Consider the following 19992-nt stretch of genomic DNA (forward strand, 5'->3'; position numbering starts at 1 on the left):
AGAAAAAAGAGAGTTCTATATTCTATGTATAGCGCCAGGGAAAATTATGTAATCAAATTTATATTTGTTGTAGAGAAAGCAGAAGCCTTTTAATCTTTTACTATATTTTTCTTTCTTCTTTGTTGTTGTCTGTTTTATGTACATTTATGTATTTTTTCTTTTTTTTAATTTTCTCAATAAAAATTAAAATTCAAAGTGAAAAAAAGAACATCTACTTAAAAGTACTGCCAGTACTATGCCATTCTAAGGGATATGTTTTGTGCTTAAACTCATTGGTGACATACCAGTGGATTACTAAAAAGGTTGCTCCCATTCAAATAGATTTTTCTGCTGCAGAACATAAACCAACTATTAATAGCAAAAAAAATTAATTTCCAATGGGATATGCTGATCGAGAAAGTTTTGATACATTGTTATTGTTAAGACATTAGCAGGGCACGCCTATGCAGTTATATATAGATTGGATTGATTCTCCATAGAACTGCACTGTAAAACTGTGCAGTACATTGAGATTGGTGGATATCCCTTATACTAATTACATTTAAAATAAATGAAAACTGATATTTGCAGGATATCAAATTTTACATGCAGGGACGGCCTGTCCATCAGGCAGCCCTAGGCAGCTGTGCACCGGTTTAAGCCCTCCTACCCACCCTCAGATCCTTGGTGAGGGAAATAGGCAAGCACAGAGGCATGGCTCCTGCACCTCAAAGCATGTGTGCCACCTAGCTGCTGTCATTCAGCCTAGCCACCGTTTCTTCTGGATGCGATGGCAGCTGGGTGGCATGCACGCTCTGAGGCACAGGAGCTGCACCGCTGCTGTGGTGCTTGCCCTCTCCAGGGGCAAAAATTGGGGAAGGAAGACTGTGAGTGGCGGGGCAGTGAGGCCTCACCTCGGGTGCCAGACACCCTGAAGCTAGTTCTGCCTATATGAGTTACTGCTTTAGTACTTAATTTACATAAAGTAAAAAACCTGACTAAAACCCTGGCTTTCATTCCAAATAGTTCAGGAAACACTGAGGGATAGGACTCAAATCAAAATATTTAAACTGTATTATATCTCTAGCTGATGTGGTAACTCAGGGGTGGGGAACCTCTGTCCCGAGGGCCATATGTGGCCCTCAAGATCACTAGGTCCGGCCCTCAGAGATTGCTGGGCTGAGCCAAGCCACATGGTGGCCTCCCTGGGGCCCAGCTGGCCGGCAAGGATCGTGGGGCCCAGCTGCTCTATGCAGGGGGAGGTACTGGTCAGCCGGGATTGCAGGGCCCAGCTGCGCTGGTCAGCGGCCTCCCTGGGGCCTGGCTGGCCAGCCATGATTGCTGCGGAGCCTGGAAAAGTCACTGTCACAGTTCAGGTAAGTTTCCCCCTCATTTATTTATTTCCCTTTCTTTCTATTTCTTCCCTCCATTTCTTTGTTTCCCTTAATTCCTCTTTCTTCCCCCTTTCTTTATTTTCCTTTCTTCCCCCTTTCTTTATTTTCCTTCATTATCCTTTCTTCCCCCATTTCTTTATTTCCCTTTCTTTCCATTTCTTCCCCACATTTCATTATTTCCCTTTATCCCCCCCCATGTTGTTATTTTCCATTTCTTCCACCATTTCTTCCTCTCTCGCTTGCACTGGGAGAAGCTACAGTTTCTGAGTGAAGGGAGGGACGGAGGGGTGGGGTGGGGTGTGGGAGCCAACTCAATTTGCACTTGATTATCCCAGACGGTGTGGCCTAATATTAGGGAATGTGGTCTAATATGCTAATGAGTTCCTTCTGGGCTTTTTCTACAAAAAAAGCCCTGGACCTAGGCATTTGCCTAGGGCGGTGGGTCGGGGTGTGGTGCGTGCCAAATTAGACTCTCCCCACATGACTTCACATAGAAAAACAATTATTTACATTAATTTTGCCAGCCTGAATCATTCTCTCTTGGCGAAGCACTGTTTTTTAAATTGGAAATTTTGTATGGCCTGCGAATGATGTTGTAAATATCCAAATGGCCCTTGGAAGAAAAAAGGTTCCCCACTCCTGTGGTAATTGAAAGCAAAATGTTGCAGAAAAATGAGTGTGTGTCCAAAAAACTGAAAAACACCCTAAGTATGTATATACAATTCTTGTAAAAATTAAGCCGCCCTGAGCCGCTTCGGTGGGAAGGGCGGGATATAAATTGAAATATAAATAAAATGCATCAACCTTTTTAAAAAGGCACTCATTTTGTGTGTGTATGTATTTCTGACAAAAATTTCTATGATTTCAGATTTATACACGTGCAATACATAAAATAACCATTAATTTATGGCAAGAAAACAAGAAAAACATTCACAGTTCAACAACTGTCTTCATCAGTTGTCACAATTAAGCATTCAGAATACATTATGATATACATATGGGAAGCATGAAGACAAGTATAGCTTGTACATTATAAAGAAATAGTACTTTTAAATATATATTATTTTTCATGTTTATTATTTCTTTATAATACGCAGGACAGATTTTGCCTCAGAGTTACTGGTTGTTGGTTATAATTTTCTGTCCCTGTGACTTTGTACGTTTAATTCTGACCACTAATGAAGATGCCTGTCAAAACATTTTTTCTTGTTTACCTGTCATAACAAGATGTATTTTATGTATTGGACATGTACATACATTTGTAGAAATTCTTTTTTATATTATGACTACCTTTTTGGTTGATGTGATTTTTATAATTTAACATACAAACTTCAAGTGTTTTTCAATATGTATTTGTTTTTCTACAACTTTTTGCTATTAGGTTTTGGTTGCAGTTCCCTTCCATTTGGTTTTGTAACAAATGTGCTACACAAAACTTCAGCTAGAACATATGTGGAATAATATGGCATTTTGTGGGCGTTGGACAGTCAAGGATTATTTGAGTAGTAGTCTTGCAACCTGTGAGTACAGAGATCAGGATACAGAGCAACTCTCCTATAGGTTAATTTAAACCGTCTTCCTTTGATTATGCTTCTTCTATCAGGCACATCCATCGTAGTCAGGCATCCATCTGAGGCCTTCCTGCACCACACACAGGATCATTTTTCACCAATCAACATATTGATTACTCTCAAAAGTAGGAGGAGAGCCACAACCCACTGGGCCAATGTCTAATCTGAGCAGTACAACATCCCATAGTCAAAACCTGTATTCCACACCAACTAAATCTCTTACGATCATGTACCTGATGCTTTGTCTCCACAGACAACACAATATTCTACTACTTGTGGTCGTTGAACATCAGTTTTAGCCAACAAACGTTCCACAGAGGCAGAGTCTGTCACAATCTAAAATGAAACATTACAAGGTTTACCATTAGAATCTCAAATCAGATAAAGAAAAAAGACACATGATAAATGTGGGAATAGAAAATGTATTACAGCAGGAGTGGCAGCAGCAAAGAAGGGATAAAAATGTCTCATAGAGCAGAAGAGCATGTTTAGTAAAAAAAAAGAAAGAAAAGAACCAAACAAACCAATTAGAATACAAGGAGAAACACTTGGAGATTATCTGCTCAGTGGCAATTACAGTTTTTGATAAAACAATAAATCCATCAAAAGGCTGCAACAATATATGTTGCAACAGTCAAGCTGAATCTGCCTGTTCATGAGAAAACATTCCAGGAAGAAATGCACTTTTTTCCCTGTAAGACAAAGGATTTTCAAAACCATTCTCTTAAAATTTGTATTTATTTTGCAAACTGATTTCAACACTACTGGTAAATGTGATTGCTTTTTTTTTCAATTGGTAGGTCTTACCACTTTTTTCTGTATCATCTCATGAAACAAAATATTTTGTTTTTGATAAAACTGTATATTTGGTTTAATGCTACTACATAATTCTGCTTAAAACAGCGAATCTGAGGACCCTAATTTCCAAGGCTGTATTTACCTGTATTCTTCCTGGTACGATGTTATCTGTTGTGGTAAAAATAAGTTGCTTGGCATTAGAAGCCTCAGGTGCAGCCAGGATCACTTTCCCTGTTCCTGTTCCATCTGGACTAGCCAATATAAACTGTTGTTTTGGGGACACAGATGAGTCCACCGCAGTCACTATTTGGATTTTCTGTCCTGTTTGCTGATCTGTGACAATCTATAACAAACATTGAAATATTTTATCATATATGTTAATGGATCACTTCTGGCTAGGAACTAGATTCTGTCACTTTAAAATTACGTTGTTCTCTCTCCACTGTTAGGGTATGTATGCAACCATCACAAAAGGGAATTGCTAGTAAAACTTGAAAGCATTTATCTCTGAGTGCTTTGAGTATGTATATGACTTGAGTATATGACTACTCAAGGTACAAGGGGATCCCTTTTGCACAAAGGCTTTGCCATGGTGGCTTAGGGGAAGTTGAATCCGCTACGCACATAATTCTTAGGTGTTCCTGGTATAAAGAGGCCCGTGTGAAATATATAAAGCCTATATTAAGGGCAAATTCTGGGCTGCTGGACTCAGGATGTCTTAATCTCATGCTTTCAGATGAAAACCAGCTCATTTCCGAAGCTGTTGCTAAGTTCTGTGCTGCCTGTTATAGCATCCAAAAGACTCATTTTACTGCTTCTCAGTTTTAAAATTTTCTGCTTTAACTTGTGTCTTGATGTAATTTTTTATACTGAACATATTAACAATTGTCCACCCTAATACTTGTTATAGTATAGATTTTATCTTCTGTGTTGAAGCTTGGTCTGTGACCATAAATAAACTGACAGACTGACTGACTGACTACTCAGAATGTAAATAGGAAATCTTCTCAACATATGCATTTCCCATCCGCTGCATGCACTCGCAAGTGAGATCTCTGTGACAGGATTTCAACAAAAGTACAATTGCAATAATGAAACTAAATGGGCAATTGTTCAGTAAAATTAAGTTCTGTACACTGTTCCTCACTCTGGTCTCAAGCAACGACTACACAATAAAACAGATTTTTCTTTCATAAACTTACTTTAATCCTATTTAAATTAATGTCTTTTATTATTGTAGAGCAGTCTGAGGGAACAGCTTTACAGTCAAAGAGAAACTCCAGGTACAACCTACAATTATGGAAACAAACCTTATACCTGAATACGCTGTGGTGAAGCTACAGAGGAATCTGTGGAGATGATCTGGATGCGTTGGGAGGGGCTGGTCATCACTGGAGATTCAGATAATGTTGTCTGTACAGTTTGCACCTATTTTGAATTATGTAAAAATTTGCGTATAAATATAGGGAATATGTTTGCATACAAATACAGTGAATATGTTTTAATCTTGTATGTTCAATTCTAAAAAAATCAACAAGCAGGACCTATGAGGAATTGTCAGGGGATAGAAATTCCACCCCTGACCACCACCTCCTCTTTGCTATGTTCTCTCCTCCCCAGCTGCTGTTACAGTAGTGTTTACGAGGTTACTAGGGTTGGCTGAGGTCTTGAGAGATTTTAAAAATTGCTGTGCTGAGTACCTCTTCCTATTTTGAGATTCAGTAGCGATTTTTTTTTGTTCCCTGCTGACTCACCTTGCCATTTGTTTTGTCGATTGCCATGTACCTGCCTTTATATTTAAAACAATATCAAATGTTTTGTCTTGGGGTACACTCCATTTATTGTCTATTCAGCGTTAACCATTATGTTAAAATAAGGGTATGCTTTTTTCTTTGATAATAACTGAAAACTAAAATACTATTGGGCTGTTTTATTTCATTTATTAGATTTTTATAAGTGAACTCTAGTTGATCCAGATACATGCTAAACTTTCAATTACTTATTGATGACCTTCTAAGGTGAACACATTTCTTTCTTTTTTAAAGGATGCTGAAGTATGGGACAGAATAAAAGATGGCAGGCTCCTGTGAAAAACAGAATTCCCCTTTCATATGGAGGATGGGTGAGAGTCACCTTGTCCTTGTGAAAAACACAAAGGCCTGGGTGAAAAGACAGGGCAGCCAACCCAGAGATTATGTAGAACTGATGTCACAGTTGCTAAAAACAGAACCTTCCATGCAAGCAGTATCATGGACAATGATTGGAGGGTTCAGCTGGGTACTTAGTGAGAACTATGAGCACTGTAAGAATCTTTCAGTATGAAAATGTGTTCATTGTAGATGGATAAAGCAGTGCTGCCACTCTCACATATCATTTTGATTGGATGGTGGCTAAAACTTCTGCTAGTATCTTCTAGGAACAAACAGCAATCACACTGTGTAAAATCTACTATTTGTAATATAAGATATTGCAAACAATCAATATTATGTGCAAATATAATAAGTTATAGAAAATAATCAAAAATAATAAAACACAGCTTACAGAAATCTACAGTTTGTTTAGAAATACAATTATGTTTCCACTATGTATGATATTCTTTTCAGCACTAAACTTTCATCCAACTCAAAATTAATGAGTCTATATTTTGTGGATATTTTCAACTTGCCCTCTGAGGGTAACTCCCAACTGCGATTCAACAGATGGCCGGTTGTCACTTTATTTCAAAATATCTTTCTCAAGAATTGCTCGTCTTAAGTGGCAATTTTCAAGTTGTACAAATTTTTTTTGAATGTTATTTGTAGTCATGTCACAACTTTAAATTGGACAATCATTCAGATCAGCAGTACAATCTTTAGATGGAATACAAATCTCCATTATAATTATGTGAACATTTCCTCCATTTCAGTAAGGATAAAGCATTCTCTAACATCTGCTATAATGGTGTTTGTGTTTAGTTTTGCCACTGTGGTTCTTGTATATTTTAATCTAGTATATTCTAGGCAGGCACTGGGGCACAATTCCTACAGTGTTACTCATACAAGAAAAGTAACCAGCTGAATAGAAGTTTGATGAGCCATGACTCCCACAACTAAACTAACATGGTGCAGGCCGACAAGGTCTCATTTATGTCAGTTCGGCCCTCATAAGAAATGAGTTCTACACCCCTGAATTAAATTCTGTTGAAACAGTTGTGTGGATCACCATGTCCATGGCATATAATCCATAATTAAAATTAGTGCATCAACAGTGTGTACTGTCTGAATTATTACAAACTCTTTGACAGGCAAAATCTCAGCTGTGCCTGGGATTTCTAGCTGCATTCAGGGATATGCTGTAGCTGAGTTTCTCTAATAAACTATGTCTTTCTGTATTATCTTCTCTGCCTTAGTCTATATGGTAGGTGTCAACTGTTGGGTTAGTGCTGGGATGTGTAGTGCCTTATTCTGTGTTATGTTCCTTTGTGCCCAAATGGGTGAGCAAGTAGAATGTATGAGATGTGAATTCTAGTCCACCCACAAACTGCCGATGTTGCTGGCCTAAAGGTGGGCTGTCCATCAGCATAGGCTTGCTTGAATTTTTGCTGGTGTCCAAAAGCAGAGAGGATGCTTACTTAAAATAGCATATGAGGCAGAAGAATAAACCACTGAAAGAGTCCTGCAGAATCCTGCCTATAGTACGGTATCTTCACATGCCATTACTAAACTTCGGAAGTATGCCAAGAATATGAACTTGAATGATCAAAACGCATCACCTGGTGTGCCAACTTCTGCAACATCATCTCTTCTCCTGTGATAGAAACTTTCTCTGGCAGTATCAATCTCTTCCAAGCACTGTAGCTACTGAAATGATTGAAGATAATTCTTCACTTTGTTGTTCATAAAACTGTGGCAATACAGGCACTTCCATGTCATGTGGTGCATGTTGGCACCAACGATGTGGGGTAATGAAGTCGTGAGGGAAAATATTTAGGCTGCTAGGCAGGAGACTCAAGGCCAGACTCAAGTGCTACCTGTTCCATGCACAGGGTTGGAGAGAAAGGCACAAATTAGGAGTCTCAATGCACGGATGAAGGGTTTAAGTTTGCTAGGCACTGGGATGCTTTTTGGAACAAGCGGGAGCTGTACAAAAGAGATGGTCTCCACTTGTCCCCAGAAGGAACCAGGCTGCTGGCACTTAAAATCAAAAAGGTGGTAGAGCAGTTTTTAAACTGAATCTTGGGGGAAAGCTGACAGATGAAATATTTCTGGTTCAGGATGACTCATCTCAAAGAGATGAAGGGCTAGATGTTACTTTTCTACCAGAAACTCACTCTTGGAAGTGTTGAAATGACATGTTTTTTGAAAGTGGAAGTTGTTCTGAAAAACTGAATAAGCAATGGCTTAGATAAAGCTTACAGGGAAAAAGGGAAAAATAGACCGGTTTTGCCTTTCAGCTTCATTCCGTTTATTCCTTTGTGGATACTGATTTTTGATGTTGGAGAAATTTTCCATACCTTTGTGGTCAATGTCCACCATTTGAATTAATTAATACATATTTCTGGATACATTTTCATTTTTTTGAACTGATTTGCTGAAAGTTTTACTCTACTACAGGAGTCAGTGGTACACAGTGCCTACGCTTGCTCTCCAGTTCCACATCCTGTGTGACTCTTTTCCTAGTTACCCAAAAGGCGATTGGCAACCCTATTGGAGGGTGGACTGTATGCTATTCTATTCACCTAAGGCTTCTTCCATTACTGAGAAAAACAGCCTGGGTTGCCTAGCAACAGGCTCTGGCTAGCACTTCCCAGGGGGAATATAAGTGGGGCCTTGCCTCCCTGGCTGTTTATGTGGCCTTTGGAAGCTGCATGTGCTGGGAGTCCTTTCATAGGGCCATAGTAGCTCTGTGGCCCTTTCTGAGACTGGTTGACAGAGAGGACACAGAGAAGAGTTTGCTGTCTCTGAGGTAAGACTGTTAACATTCCCAGGCCTGAACAGGCGGGGCCGAGGAACATGTCTCTCAGTTTACTGTTTGCTTCACTGTTTGCATTGCAGCAGCTTTGTTTGTGTATGTGTGTGGGGAGGGGGAGGGGGAGGCAGACTATCCCAGACTTCTTACAACAGGCCCTGAGGAGAGGCAGTAGTAATCAGAAAGGCTTCAGGAGAACCTCTCAGTAGAGAACTGCCTTGCTCAAAGGTCAGTGGCCTTATGATATGGTTCTGCCCTGGTAGGGCCGGCACTAGGTGGGTCACAGAGAGGCTACCCAATGGTAGTAGGAAGTGGTGACAAGTGGTAGTAGGAAGAGTGTCAGCCAATAGCTGATGCAGTGAAGTCCCACCCAGTCCCAACGAATGAGGAAGCTGGGATTTCCTAACATGAAACCAGTTTTATGTCTATAGATGAAAGAATTAAAGATAGCGGCTAAACGTAAAAACTGTGTCATACTCGCAGATTGATTGGGTCAATATGTCTTCTGGTCAGGAGAAAGAGATTGAGTTTCTAGACACTCTCAATGACTGTGCTAGGGAGCAGATGGTCACAGGATCTACCAGGGGTGGGGCAATCCTGGATTGGTCCTAAGTAATGCCCAAGACCTGGTGAGAGATGTAAAAGTGATTGCACCACTTGGGAGCAGTGACTATAATGTTATTGATTTCACCATTTGTATAAATAGGGAATTGCCCTCAAAGACCAACACAACCACGTTTAACTTTAAAAGGGGTAAATTCTCTGAGATGAGGGGGCATTTGAAGAGGAAACTGAAAGGAAAGGTAAATACAGTCAACAAGGCTATTTAAAACTACAATCCTAGAAGCTCAGATAAAATATATACCACAAGTCAGGAAAGGTACAAATAGGTATTTTAAAAAGCCTGCATGGTTAATAAAGTAATGGAAGCTGTAAAAGGCAAGAAGGATTCCTTTAAGCGGTGGAAACCTAGTCCAAGTGAGGTTAATCAAAGGGAACACAGGCTGTGGCAAATCAAATGCAAGACTATGATCAGGCAGGCAAAAAGGGACTATGAGGAGCATACTGCAAAAAACATAAAGACCAATAATAAAAATTTCTTCAAATATATTAGAAGCAGGAAACCAGCCAGGGAGGCAGTGGGGCCCTTGGATGACCAAAGGGTAAAAGGATTACTGAAGAAGGATAGGGAAATGGCTGAGAAGCTGAATGCATTCTTTGCCTCCATCTTCACTGTGGAAGATGAGAAGTTTTTGCCCACTCCAGAACTGCTGATTTTGGGAGGGGTGCTGAAAGACCTGAGTCAGATTGAGGTGATGAGAGAAGAGGTCCAACAACTGATAGACAAATTAAAAACTGATAAGTCACCAGGCCCAGATGGCATACATCCAAGAGTACTGAAAGAACTCAAAGGTGAAATTGTGGATTTCCTGACAAAAATATTTATTTATTTATTTATTACTTTACATTTATATCCCGCTCTCTCCGCAAGCGGACTCAGGGCGGTTCACATGTAATCTTTCATTGAGATCTACCTCCATTCCTCAGGAGTGGAAGGTAGCAAATGTTACCCCCATCTTTAAAAAGGGTTCCAGAGGAGATCCGGGAAATTACAGGCCAGTCAGTCTGACTTCAATACCGGGAAAGTTGGTGGAAACCATTATCAAAGAGAGAATTAGTAGGCACTGATGAACAAAAGTTATTGAGAAAGACTCAGCATGGGATCTGTAAGGGAAGATCTTGTCTCACTAATCTTTTAAAGTTCTTTGAGGGGGTGAGCAAACATGTGGACAAAGGGGACCCAATAGATGTTGTTTACCTTGACTTCCAGAAAGCTTTTGATAAAGTTCCTCATCAAAGGCTTCTTAGTAAGCTCGAGAGTCATGGAGTAAAAGGACAAGTCCTCTTGTGGATCAAAAACTGGCTCATTAATAGGAAACAGAGAGTGAGTAAAAATGGGCTCACTGGGTCCAATGCTTTTAATTTGTTCATTAATGATTTGGAGTAAGCAGTGAAGTGGCTAAGTTTATGGATGATACTAAATTGTTCAGGGTGGTGAGAACCAGAGAGGATTGTGAGGCACTCCAAAGAAATCTATCGAAGCTGGGCGAGCGGGTGTCAATGTGGCAAATGAGGTTCAATGTGGCCAAAAGCAAAGTAATGCACATTGGGCCCAAAAATCCCAGCTATAAATACAAGTTGATGGGGTGTGAATTGGCAGAGACAGACTAAGAGAGAGATCTTGGGTCATGGTAGATAACTCACTGAAAATGTTGAGACAGTGTGTGATTGCAATAAAAAAGGCCAACATCAGAATGGGAATTATAAGGAAGGGAAATGAAAACAAATCAGCCAGTATCATAACGCCCCTGTATAAATCGATGATGCGGCCTCATTTGCAATACTGTGTACAATTCTGGTCACTGCGCCTCAAAAAAGATATTATAGCATTGGAAAAAGTGCAGAAAAGGGCAACTAGAATGATTAAAGGGTTGGAACATTTTCCCTATGAAGAAAGGTTAAAGCGCTTGGGGCTCTTTAGCTTGGAGAAACTTCGACTGAGGGGTGACATGATAGAAGTTTACAAGATTATGCATGGGATAGAGAAGATATTTCATAATACGAGAACTCGTGGACATTCAATGAAATTACTGAGCAGTCAGGTTAGAACTAATAAAAGGAAGTACTTCTTCACCCAAAGGGCGATTAACTCATGGAATTCACTGCCACAGGAGGTGGCGGCAGCTGCAAGCATAGACCGCTTCAAGAGGGGATTGGATAAGCATATGGAGCAGAGGTCCATCAGTAGCTATTAGCCACAATGTATTGTTGGAACTCTCTGTCTGAGGCAGTGATGCTCTGTATTCTTGTTGCTTGGGGGGGGGCACAGTGGGAGGGCTTCTAGTGTCCTGGCCCCACTGATGGACCTCCTGATGGCACGTGGGGGTTTTTTTGCCACTGTGTGACACAGAGTGTTGGACTGGATGGCCTGATCCAACATAGCTTCTCTTATGTTCTCTTAAAGCAAGGCTGAATGGGAGAGTTTATAACGTTTATCTAGGTAGGCAAAGAGGAGAAATCTGCATTGAACTAGAACATGATCTCAGTTATATCTACTGATACTAGAAAGTAATTTGTTTGGAGTGCCTCTGCAGTGGAATCAGGTGCTCCATCTACAATTATGAAAACCAGTTTCCGTTTGCTGCACGGAAACTGATGTTTGCTGCAGCCCCGACGCAAATAGTAGGAAATCGGGAGGACGCCACACTGAGAAGACGGACACCAGAGCAGCGTAGGGTGAGTGTGAAATCGGTCTGAGTAAAGACAAGGGGATGAAATTATCTCTTCCCTCAGCAGACCTGTGCAAACAGAACAGAAAGGAGGAACAATTTCAATTCCTTGTCCCTCTTCACTCCACCTCCCTTGTTCCTCCATGTGCATCCTGCAACCCAATGACAAATTGTTCATATTTAGGTTACAATTCTAGAATTCATATCATATTAACCAGTCCTGTTCCTATGCCAAAATCAGAATGCCCAGGTGCCCCAAGGCACCTCGGTGAAAAAAAAAAGAATCTATAGTTCCATGAGTACTTAAGCCCAGGGTTATTATTTTTAACATATTAACCAGTCATATTCAAATTTGCCAGTCCATGAGGATTAATATTAACACCTGTCTTGAATATTAGTATTACAAGTTAAATGCATATCTCATGTATAGAAGCAGTCATTAGTGTTCAGGAGAAGGATCTTTGACTGTGAACACTGAAAGCATTGTTTGCTATTTACTGATTCTTCTTGACTGAAAACATAATTAGCTAATTATAATTTCTAGAAATATTAAGAGAAACATCAATTGCCGCTTCTCCATGATAAATATAAGCAGAACACGCCAGAAAAAATACAGAATATACATCACCTGGAAATACTGTATCAGCATGGACCTTGGGTACTATACAACTTCCACAATTTCAAATTAGACAGAACAGAACCGGCTGCATAAATAAGTAGCAGACTTTCAGTAGGATGCTAACTAATGTTTTTCAACAGAAAGTAAGATATATAGAAAGTTCAAAAGCACAATGGACAGCTTCTCATTCAAATTTTAGTTTACTTTGGGAATGTTAATACAACTAATGTCAGAAAGTACTGTATTATATAATAAGCAATTTACTTTGTTATAATATTTTAACGTAGTTAATATTTAAGCCACTCTGTAAATTCTAAGAATCTTATTATGAGTCCTATAAATTTTATAATCAATAACAACTGCTTCTCCTTATTTCTTGACTCCATGCAGTTTAGCAAAAGGTTATACCAAGTGGTAAGTAGACAATTTGTTTCCTAAATTAGATTTGCTTTTAAGCAATATAAAGATAACCTGTAATTACTCCTTCATCTTTACAATGCAAACCGTAACATATTATAGCTAATCAGATTATACAAACTACATATTTAATATAACTGTTACAGAAAATGTTAAAAGCTATGATCAAATAAAATTGTGCTAACAGATACAGCCACTGTGATAGAGCTTTAAACAGATTTAAAGAGATCAAGAGCTGCTAATTATTATCATTAAAAGTGTTAGTAAGAAGTCAGTTGGTAATTAGGGGCCTCTCAAATATTTTTAATTGGTAGCAATATTAAATCACTGATTTTCAATTCAAAACTGCTGAGAAATGAAAATATTTACCAAAAAAGGCATCTGAATGATTCATAAGCAAAGTGAATATATTCCAAGCAAAAATTAAAATTCCCTTCTTCAATAACCTTTGAATCATTCGCTTCCTGGAGCCCCAGCATGATACTGTATAGACTAGTACTTACAGTGTAAAATCCTTCTGCAGCTTTATTTACATTTTTCCTCAGCAAAGATCTTTAGACAAAACAATCCAGAAGAAATGAAGAAGCCTAGTTTTAGTCTATTCCCAAACATATGTAACCAGATTCCCCTTATAAAGATTCCAATCACAAAACCAGACAGAATTGTTTAAAAATGCCCTCTCTGTGACCCTGCTCCTCTGAAGGTCAAGTACACTATCACTCCCTGTAACCAAGGAAGCAGAATCGACGTGTTCCTGCTGTTTTGCCAGCTGCTGAAGCAGTTTGTCTAATAATACGATTAATTTCACTGGGGGAGATGTGCCCAGGTTACAGAGCTTTCCCCCCTCTTTGCCTTCCCTGTACAATTCAATAAACCACAAAATAGCAAAATGCACAAGAATAGAATTTATCTCGCCCCTGAATAATTTTCAACCAGTGAAATGGGGGGAAAAAAGGAATTTCACTTTATTCCCTGCAGAACATATTTTATCTTTACAGCCCATTAAGCTAATATAGTTAAAGAAACAGAGGCCTCACTAAATTCTGGTGCACACATCAAATACTATGAATGCAATCAGTTTTATTATACATAATGATAAACACATTAATTTCATGGTATGTGTCAGAATGCTACAAGCCACCAATTTAATTCTCTGGAGGAGCATCAACAACAAGCAGATAACTACAATTCTCATAAATTTACACAAAGCTGTAATATTTCAAAAACAGTAGAGACTTATGAAAGGAGGTGCAACCCCCCCCCCCCCCCGAATATGTAGAGCCAAAACCAAAACCAAAATCAACCATATTGGTGTATTTTATGACAAGTTTATTTACAGTACATTCATACTCTATAAGTTAAAGCACAACTTTTGGGCTAGAAAAGCAATTCATATTTTTAACATAAAAATGGTACTTTGTGAGATACATGTGTGTGCTAAACTGAAATTGGGAATTTTGAACCTCCCTCCCCAAAACAAAATTATGAAGCTTGACACAATGAAGCTAAATTTATTTCTCTCCATATAATGGTGATGCTAATTTCTGCCATAATTTCTGCTTGTCCTACTCTAGAACCACACTGCTGATTGCTGGTGAAGGTACTGTCTGAAGGGAGATGGTCTTAAGTAGAAGCCCACAAAGCTGGTTGCTGCTAATGACCATCCAAGCAAGAAAATCCATATGCAGCGTTTATTTCTCTGAAATTTTCTACCACTTTTACTACATTCAAGATGATTTATGTGTATCTCCACATTTCAGAACTATGAGGTGGAGAGATATTTCATCACGTCAGATGAGACCAGCCCTCTGCCTCCCAAGTGCTCTAGAATGGCGTTTCCCAAAGGCAGGGTCGCGACCTGGCACCGGGCCGTGGAGCCCTCAATGCCCGGCCGCATGGCCTCCAGTCCCCTGGTCGCCCCTCCCCCCACATCACGCCTCTCTCCCCCGGGTTTTGCGCCTCGGTGCTCCTTCTCCCACCCTTCCCCACTGTAGGCAGGTCAGTTTCATCCTGTGAAAAGCCCTTCCCCCCCAACCGATTACCCAATCAGTGGGAAATCGACGCTGAGCTCATTCTGCGCTCATTCTTTCCCATCCAGGAAGTGCCAAGGAGGGAGGAGCCATGCACCCTTTTCGGCCACAGTCTGTTTGACCTGTGGCCAGCTTGGCCCAGCACGGAATGAGCTCAGCGTCGATTTCCCACCAATTGGGTGATCAGTCGCCCCCCGCACCTCCTCCCCTCGCAGCATAGCATCCCCTCCTGAGCTGAGATAATTCAGCACTGAGGCATGCCGCCAGCATTTCGAAGGGACCGCGCCTGGAAAGGGAGGGAGGAGGCGCTTGTGCAGTGAGAGTCAGCATTTCTAAAGTGAGTTGCTCCCATCCTGTTTTTTTCCGTTTTTCTTTTCTCTTTCTTTCTTCATTTTGTCCCTCCTTTCTTTCACTCTTTCCTTTCACTTTCCTTCCTTCATATTTCCTTTCTCTTTCTCTCCCCCTCCATTTCATTCATTCATTCATTCTCTCTCTCTTTCTTTCTGTCAGTCTTTTCTCCTTCCTTCCTTCCTTCCTTCCTTCCTTCCTTCCCATTGCTAATCTGAGTAGACCTGGGAGGGAGATGCCCTGCCATTTCATGTTTTCTCAGCACTGCCATTTCAGGTCCGTTCCTTCCTTCCTTTTCTCTGTCTCTCTTTCTGTCAGACTTTTCCCCTGTCTCTTGTTCCTTCCTTGCCATTGCTAATCTGAGTAGACCCGGGGAGGGGCAGGAGAAAGCTTGAAATGCCCTGCTATTTCACGTTTTCCCAGGCTGCCATTTCATGATTTCCCAGGATGAGAGCATTTTATATTTTTAGTTTTCTGCTGTGTGATCCTTGTGCTTCTTCTTGTTTTTTTTTATTTTTGAGACTGCATTGCAAAGTTCCACCATCTTCTACTTTTCCCAAAAAATATATTGCAAGAGTTTTAGGCTTGTTTGTACATCATTTCCTGTCTCTCGGCTCCCCCCCCAAACTTTAGTGGGCCAGGAAGAAGTGTAAAAATAACCGGGCCACGGGGGGGGGGGGGGGGGGATTTGGGAAACCCTGCTCTAGCACAATCGTTCTCAACCTTTCATATCTTATGTCTGACTAATCACTCTTAAACAAGGACCTGGGTCCCACCATGGTGGAAACAAAAAGCCATTTTTTCAAGAATAATGTTTTTATCTTTACAGGCATTGTGTTATTATTACTAACATGCCGAAAGGTCACAGGTGGATAATCTACGACAGGCAGGGTCTGCCGGAGATAGCATGTCACATTTGCAAGTGGACATGAGAAGTGAGAGTAAATTCTTCATAATGGTATTAAAAAATTTAGTAACACTGTGAAAACACTGTGTCACAGCTACACTACTTCTGTGTCCCACTGGTTGTATATGTCCCACTGGTTGAGAATCACTATTCTAGCACACAGAGAGAACCTGGAACATGGAATTGTTCATTCTTAGTCTAATTGGGCCTTGAATAATCAAAGTTTTTACTCTCTCAGTTTCTGTCTTTTCCAAAGTCCAGCATAGTTTGAGACCAAATACACACCAGCCCTGAATTCTCTATGCAAGTCAGGAAAAAACAATGACTGGTTACTAAGCCAAGCCAAAATGTGTGGACTTCTGTTCCTATGATATGCTTTAGGAACCTATAATCTTTCACAAGGCAGGCAACTATCAAAAGTACATCCCTGTTGAAGTTGTAGTAAGGAAAATCACCAGTCGTTCTGGGTTCTTTCTGACATCAGCATAGAGTAGATTAATTGTCTTGCTCTGTTCTTTCCCCTGTTAGCATGTTTAGAAATTCCAAGCTGTACCTGGCATTAGGAATGTGGGAGAGCCATTTGACCAATTTGAAAGATTACCTAGCAATAAAAAGGACACATTGTAATTTAAGATCAGTTAATTAACTGGTGGAAATAACTTGCTCTAAAAGATTTACATTATTTTTTAAAAATCCTGAAATCTGATAAGTAAGCTCAGAAAGTAAACAAGGAGGCTATTAAGCAAAGCATGTTGCCTAGGAAAGGAGCCACTGAGAAAACAGGGGCCAAGAGAAGGGAATCTGGTCAGAAGTGACAATGAGCCAAATTGTTCAACTTTATAAGGGCATTTTAAAATGTCTGTTCTCCCAGTGAAAACTAGCTGAATTTAAATCTGTACATTGTATTAACGGGAATGTATTCTATATGGATTTATTTAGGCAGAATTTTATTGTTTTACACTAATATAAAATTTAAAAACAATCTCTTCATATTATGATGAAAAGCAATGAAAGTGAATACAATACTCATGCACTGGGACTGAAAATCTAAATGTAACATTAGAAGACTGGTTTATTTTTTATTATTGGTTAAACAGTAGCATTTCCATTATAATGTAGGGGTTATGGTAACTACTATATAATGAAACTGGAACAAAAAACTTTTTAAATAAATGATTTGGAGTAGGGAGTGGAGGGGCTACTCATTAAATTTGTAGATGACACCAAATTGGGAGGAACAGTGAGCACACTGTAAGATACAGAATTCAACAAGAACTGAACACACTGGAAAAGTGGGCTGATGTGAACAAGATGCAATTTATTTAACAAGGATAAGTGCTGAATTCTACATCTGGGTAACAAAAATTAGCAACACACATACTGGATGGAGGATACACTTCTGGATAGCTGTGTGTGAACAAGATCTTAGGGTACAGGTGGACCGTAAACTAAATACAGGCAGCCAGTGTGATGCAGCAACAAAAAAAGATGGGTTGTATCAACAGAGGCATAGCATCCAAACTGCAAGATGTTATAGTCTCACTGTACACTGTATTAGTCAGAGTGCACCTGTGCAGTTCTGGAGGTCTCACTTTAAAAAAAAAAATGTGGGCAGAATGGAGCAGGTGCAGAGGAGAGCAACGAGGATGATCAGGGAACTGGAGACCAAGGCCTACGAGGGACTTGGGAATGTTCAGTCTGGAGAAGAGAAGGCTGAGGGGTAACGTGATTGCTCTCTTTGGATGCTTTCACACACACTAAATAATGCACTTTGCAATTGGATTTTACTGTGTGAAATGACAAAATCCACTTGTAAATGGTCACTGAAGTGGATTGAAACTGCATTATGTAGCATGTGTGAAAGCATCCTTTAAGTATTTGAAAAGCTGCCACTTAAGAGGAGGGCAGAGGGCTGTTCCTGTTGGCAGCAGAGAGGATAATCTGTAATCTGGGACCAGGGGATTTGTGGAATGCAAGAACTCCTATAACTGTAGTGTAATTAGAAAATATATTAAAATTTCAAAAAAAAATCAATTTAACCAATAGTTGCATATTCAGATTTAACAAAGGCCTTACAAAATTGAACCCTGTTGAACTTAGCAGCATCTGTTCTACAGCAGGGGTGTCAAACGTGCAACCAGGCCCCTGAGCAACTGGCTGTCATCAGCTTCCTTCTCCCTCTCTCTTGCTTCCTTCTGCATCCCAGCTTGCTTTGCCAGGCTTGCTCAATCACACAGGAGCTACAGAGAAAAGCCTCTATTTTCTCCATTGGCTGAGGCTCCTCCCTTGAGGAGGAAGGGATAGCTTGCTTCAAAGGAAGCTCTGGCTTTTTCCTTCCTTCCCCAGGAGACCAGGAGGAGCCTCAGCCAATAGAAGGAAGAGAGGCTTGGCTCAGTAGCTCTGATGTGCAATTTAGAGAGCCTGGATTACACGGGAGAGAGACAAAGAAAGCACCTTTAAGACAAACAAGTGCTAATGTTTTAAGCATGATTTTAAAAAATCTTTGTGTGTGTCTGTGTCTTTTATAAAGTTTATATCTCTGCTACCTGGCATTACATTTTATGACAAACTTGACCTGGCCCAGAAAGGTCTTATTTATGTCTGTTCCTGCCCTCATAACAAATGAGTTTGACACTCCTGTTCTAGAGAGACAATGTGTATCTACTCATCTCTGTCAGCTATGACACACAGAGTGCAATACTAAGCAAAGTCACACCCTTCTAAAGGAACTGAAGTTAATGGGGTTTAAAGGGTGTAACTGCTGAGGACTACATTGGGTGCATTCATACACATTAAATAATGCAGTTCACAACTAGATTTTTACTGTGCAAGAATAGCAAAATCCACTTGCAAACAGTCACGGTGTGAAAGCACCCACTGCCTCAATAGTCAGAAATACACTCTCTCAGGAGCCACCGTGTAATCACTGTCCATAGATATTCAGAATCAGAGGTTTTAAACGCTCATCTATGACCTTAAAATATGCCAGTGGAGGCAATGAGCTTACTGTACTCTGAAAACCATGGAGTAGTTCACACCACAAGATTGACAGTAGACAGGTCTGCTCTTATTGAGAGGGGCCATGGCTCAATGATAGAGCCTCTGCTTGGCATGCAGAAGGTCACAGGTTAAATCCCTAGCATATCCAATAAAAAGGACCAGGCAATAGGTTAAATGAAAGATCTCTGCTTGAGATCTTGGAGAGCAGACAATACTGTCTGTAATGGACCAACAGACAATACTGTCTGTGATGGACCAACAGTATGATTCAGTATAAGGAAACTTCATTTGTGCTCATGTGCATATTTTTGATTCAGGGACCTAACTGCTGTCAGGCTGCTGTCAATACAATAACAAGAAATAGCTGGGCATGGGGAAAAGAGCAGTCAAAAACCTTGTTGCGTATGTGCAACCATCTGTACAGGTAGGTTGCTGCTAGGATCAAGAAAGGCATGTGACATATTTGGAGAATTAAATCCATCTCCTCCTCACCTAGCAGCTCACTGTATGACAAACTGCAGTTAGAGGGTAGGGCAAGGCATACCCCCAGTAACTTTGAACGGATGTTTTATTACATACAGATGAGCTGTAATACATTACATTAGAATTGAAAACAGCTTCTATTAGTGGGTGCAATCATCAGCACATTATGAAGAACTTCTACTAGATCACATGTAAATAACGGAAGACAT

The 19992-nt window shown here is 40.1% G+C and overlaps 1 protein-coding gene across 3 annotated transcripts in view; it reads right to left on the minus strand.

The window, feature by feature from the left end:
• The window catches only part of NR2C2 (nuclear receptor subfamily 2 group C member 2), a 52833-nt gene that overhangs the window by 24486 nt on the left and 8355 nt on the right, over window positions 1-19992 (minus strand). For 2 of the 3 annotated variants that reach the window (XM_060239625.1, XM_060239624.1), the window contains exons 3-5: window positions 5060-5170; window positions 3885-4085; window positions 3178-3280 (exon numbers count right to left, since the gene is read on the minus strand). In XM_060239625.1, the coding sequence (XP_060095608.1) occupies window positions 3178-3280; window positions 3885-4085; window positions 5060-5170 (415 nt within the window). Of the gene's footprint in view, window positions 1-3177; window positions 3281-3884; window positions 4086-5059; window positions 5171-13518; window positions 13827-19992 lie in introns of those variants that run through there. The other variant, XM_060239626.1, reaches the window with a different exon arrangement.

Source organism: Heteronotia binoei, chromosome 5 (assembly GCF_032191835.1).
Source record: "Heteronotia binoei isolate CCM8104 ecotype False Entrance Well chromosome 5, APGP_CSIRO_Hbin_v1, whole genome shotgun sequence".
Taxonomy (NCBI): domain Eukaryota; kingdom Metazoa; phylum Chordata; class Lepidosauria; order Squamata; family Gekkonidae; genus Heteronotia; species Heteronotia binoei.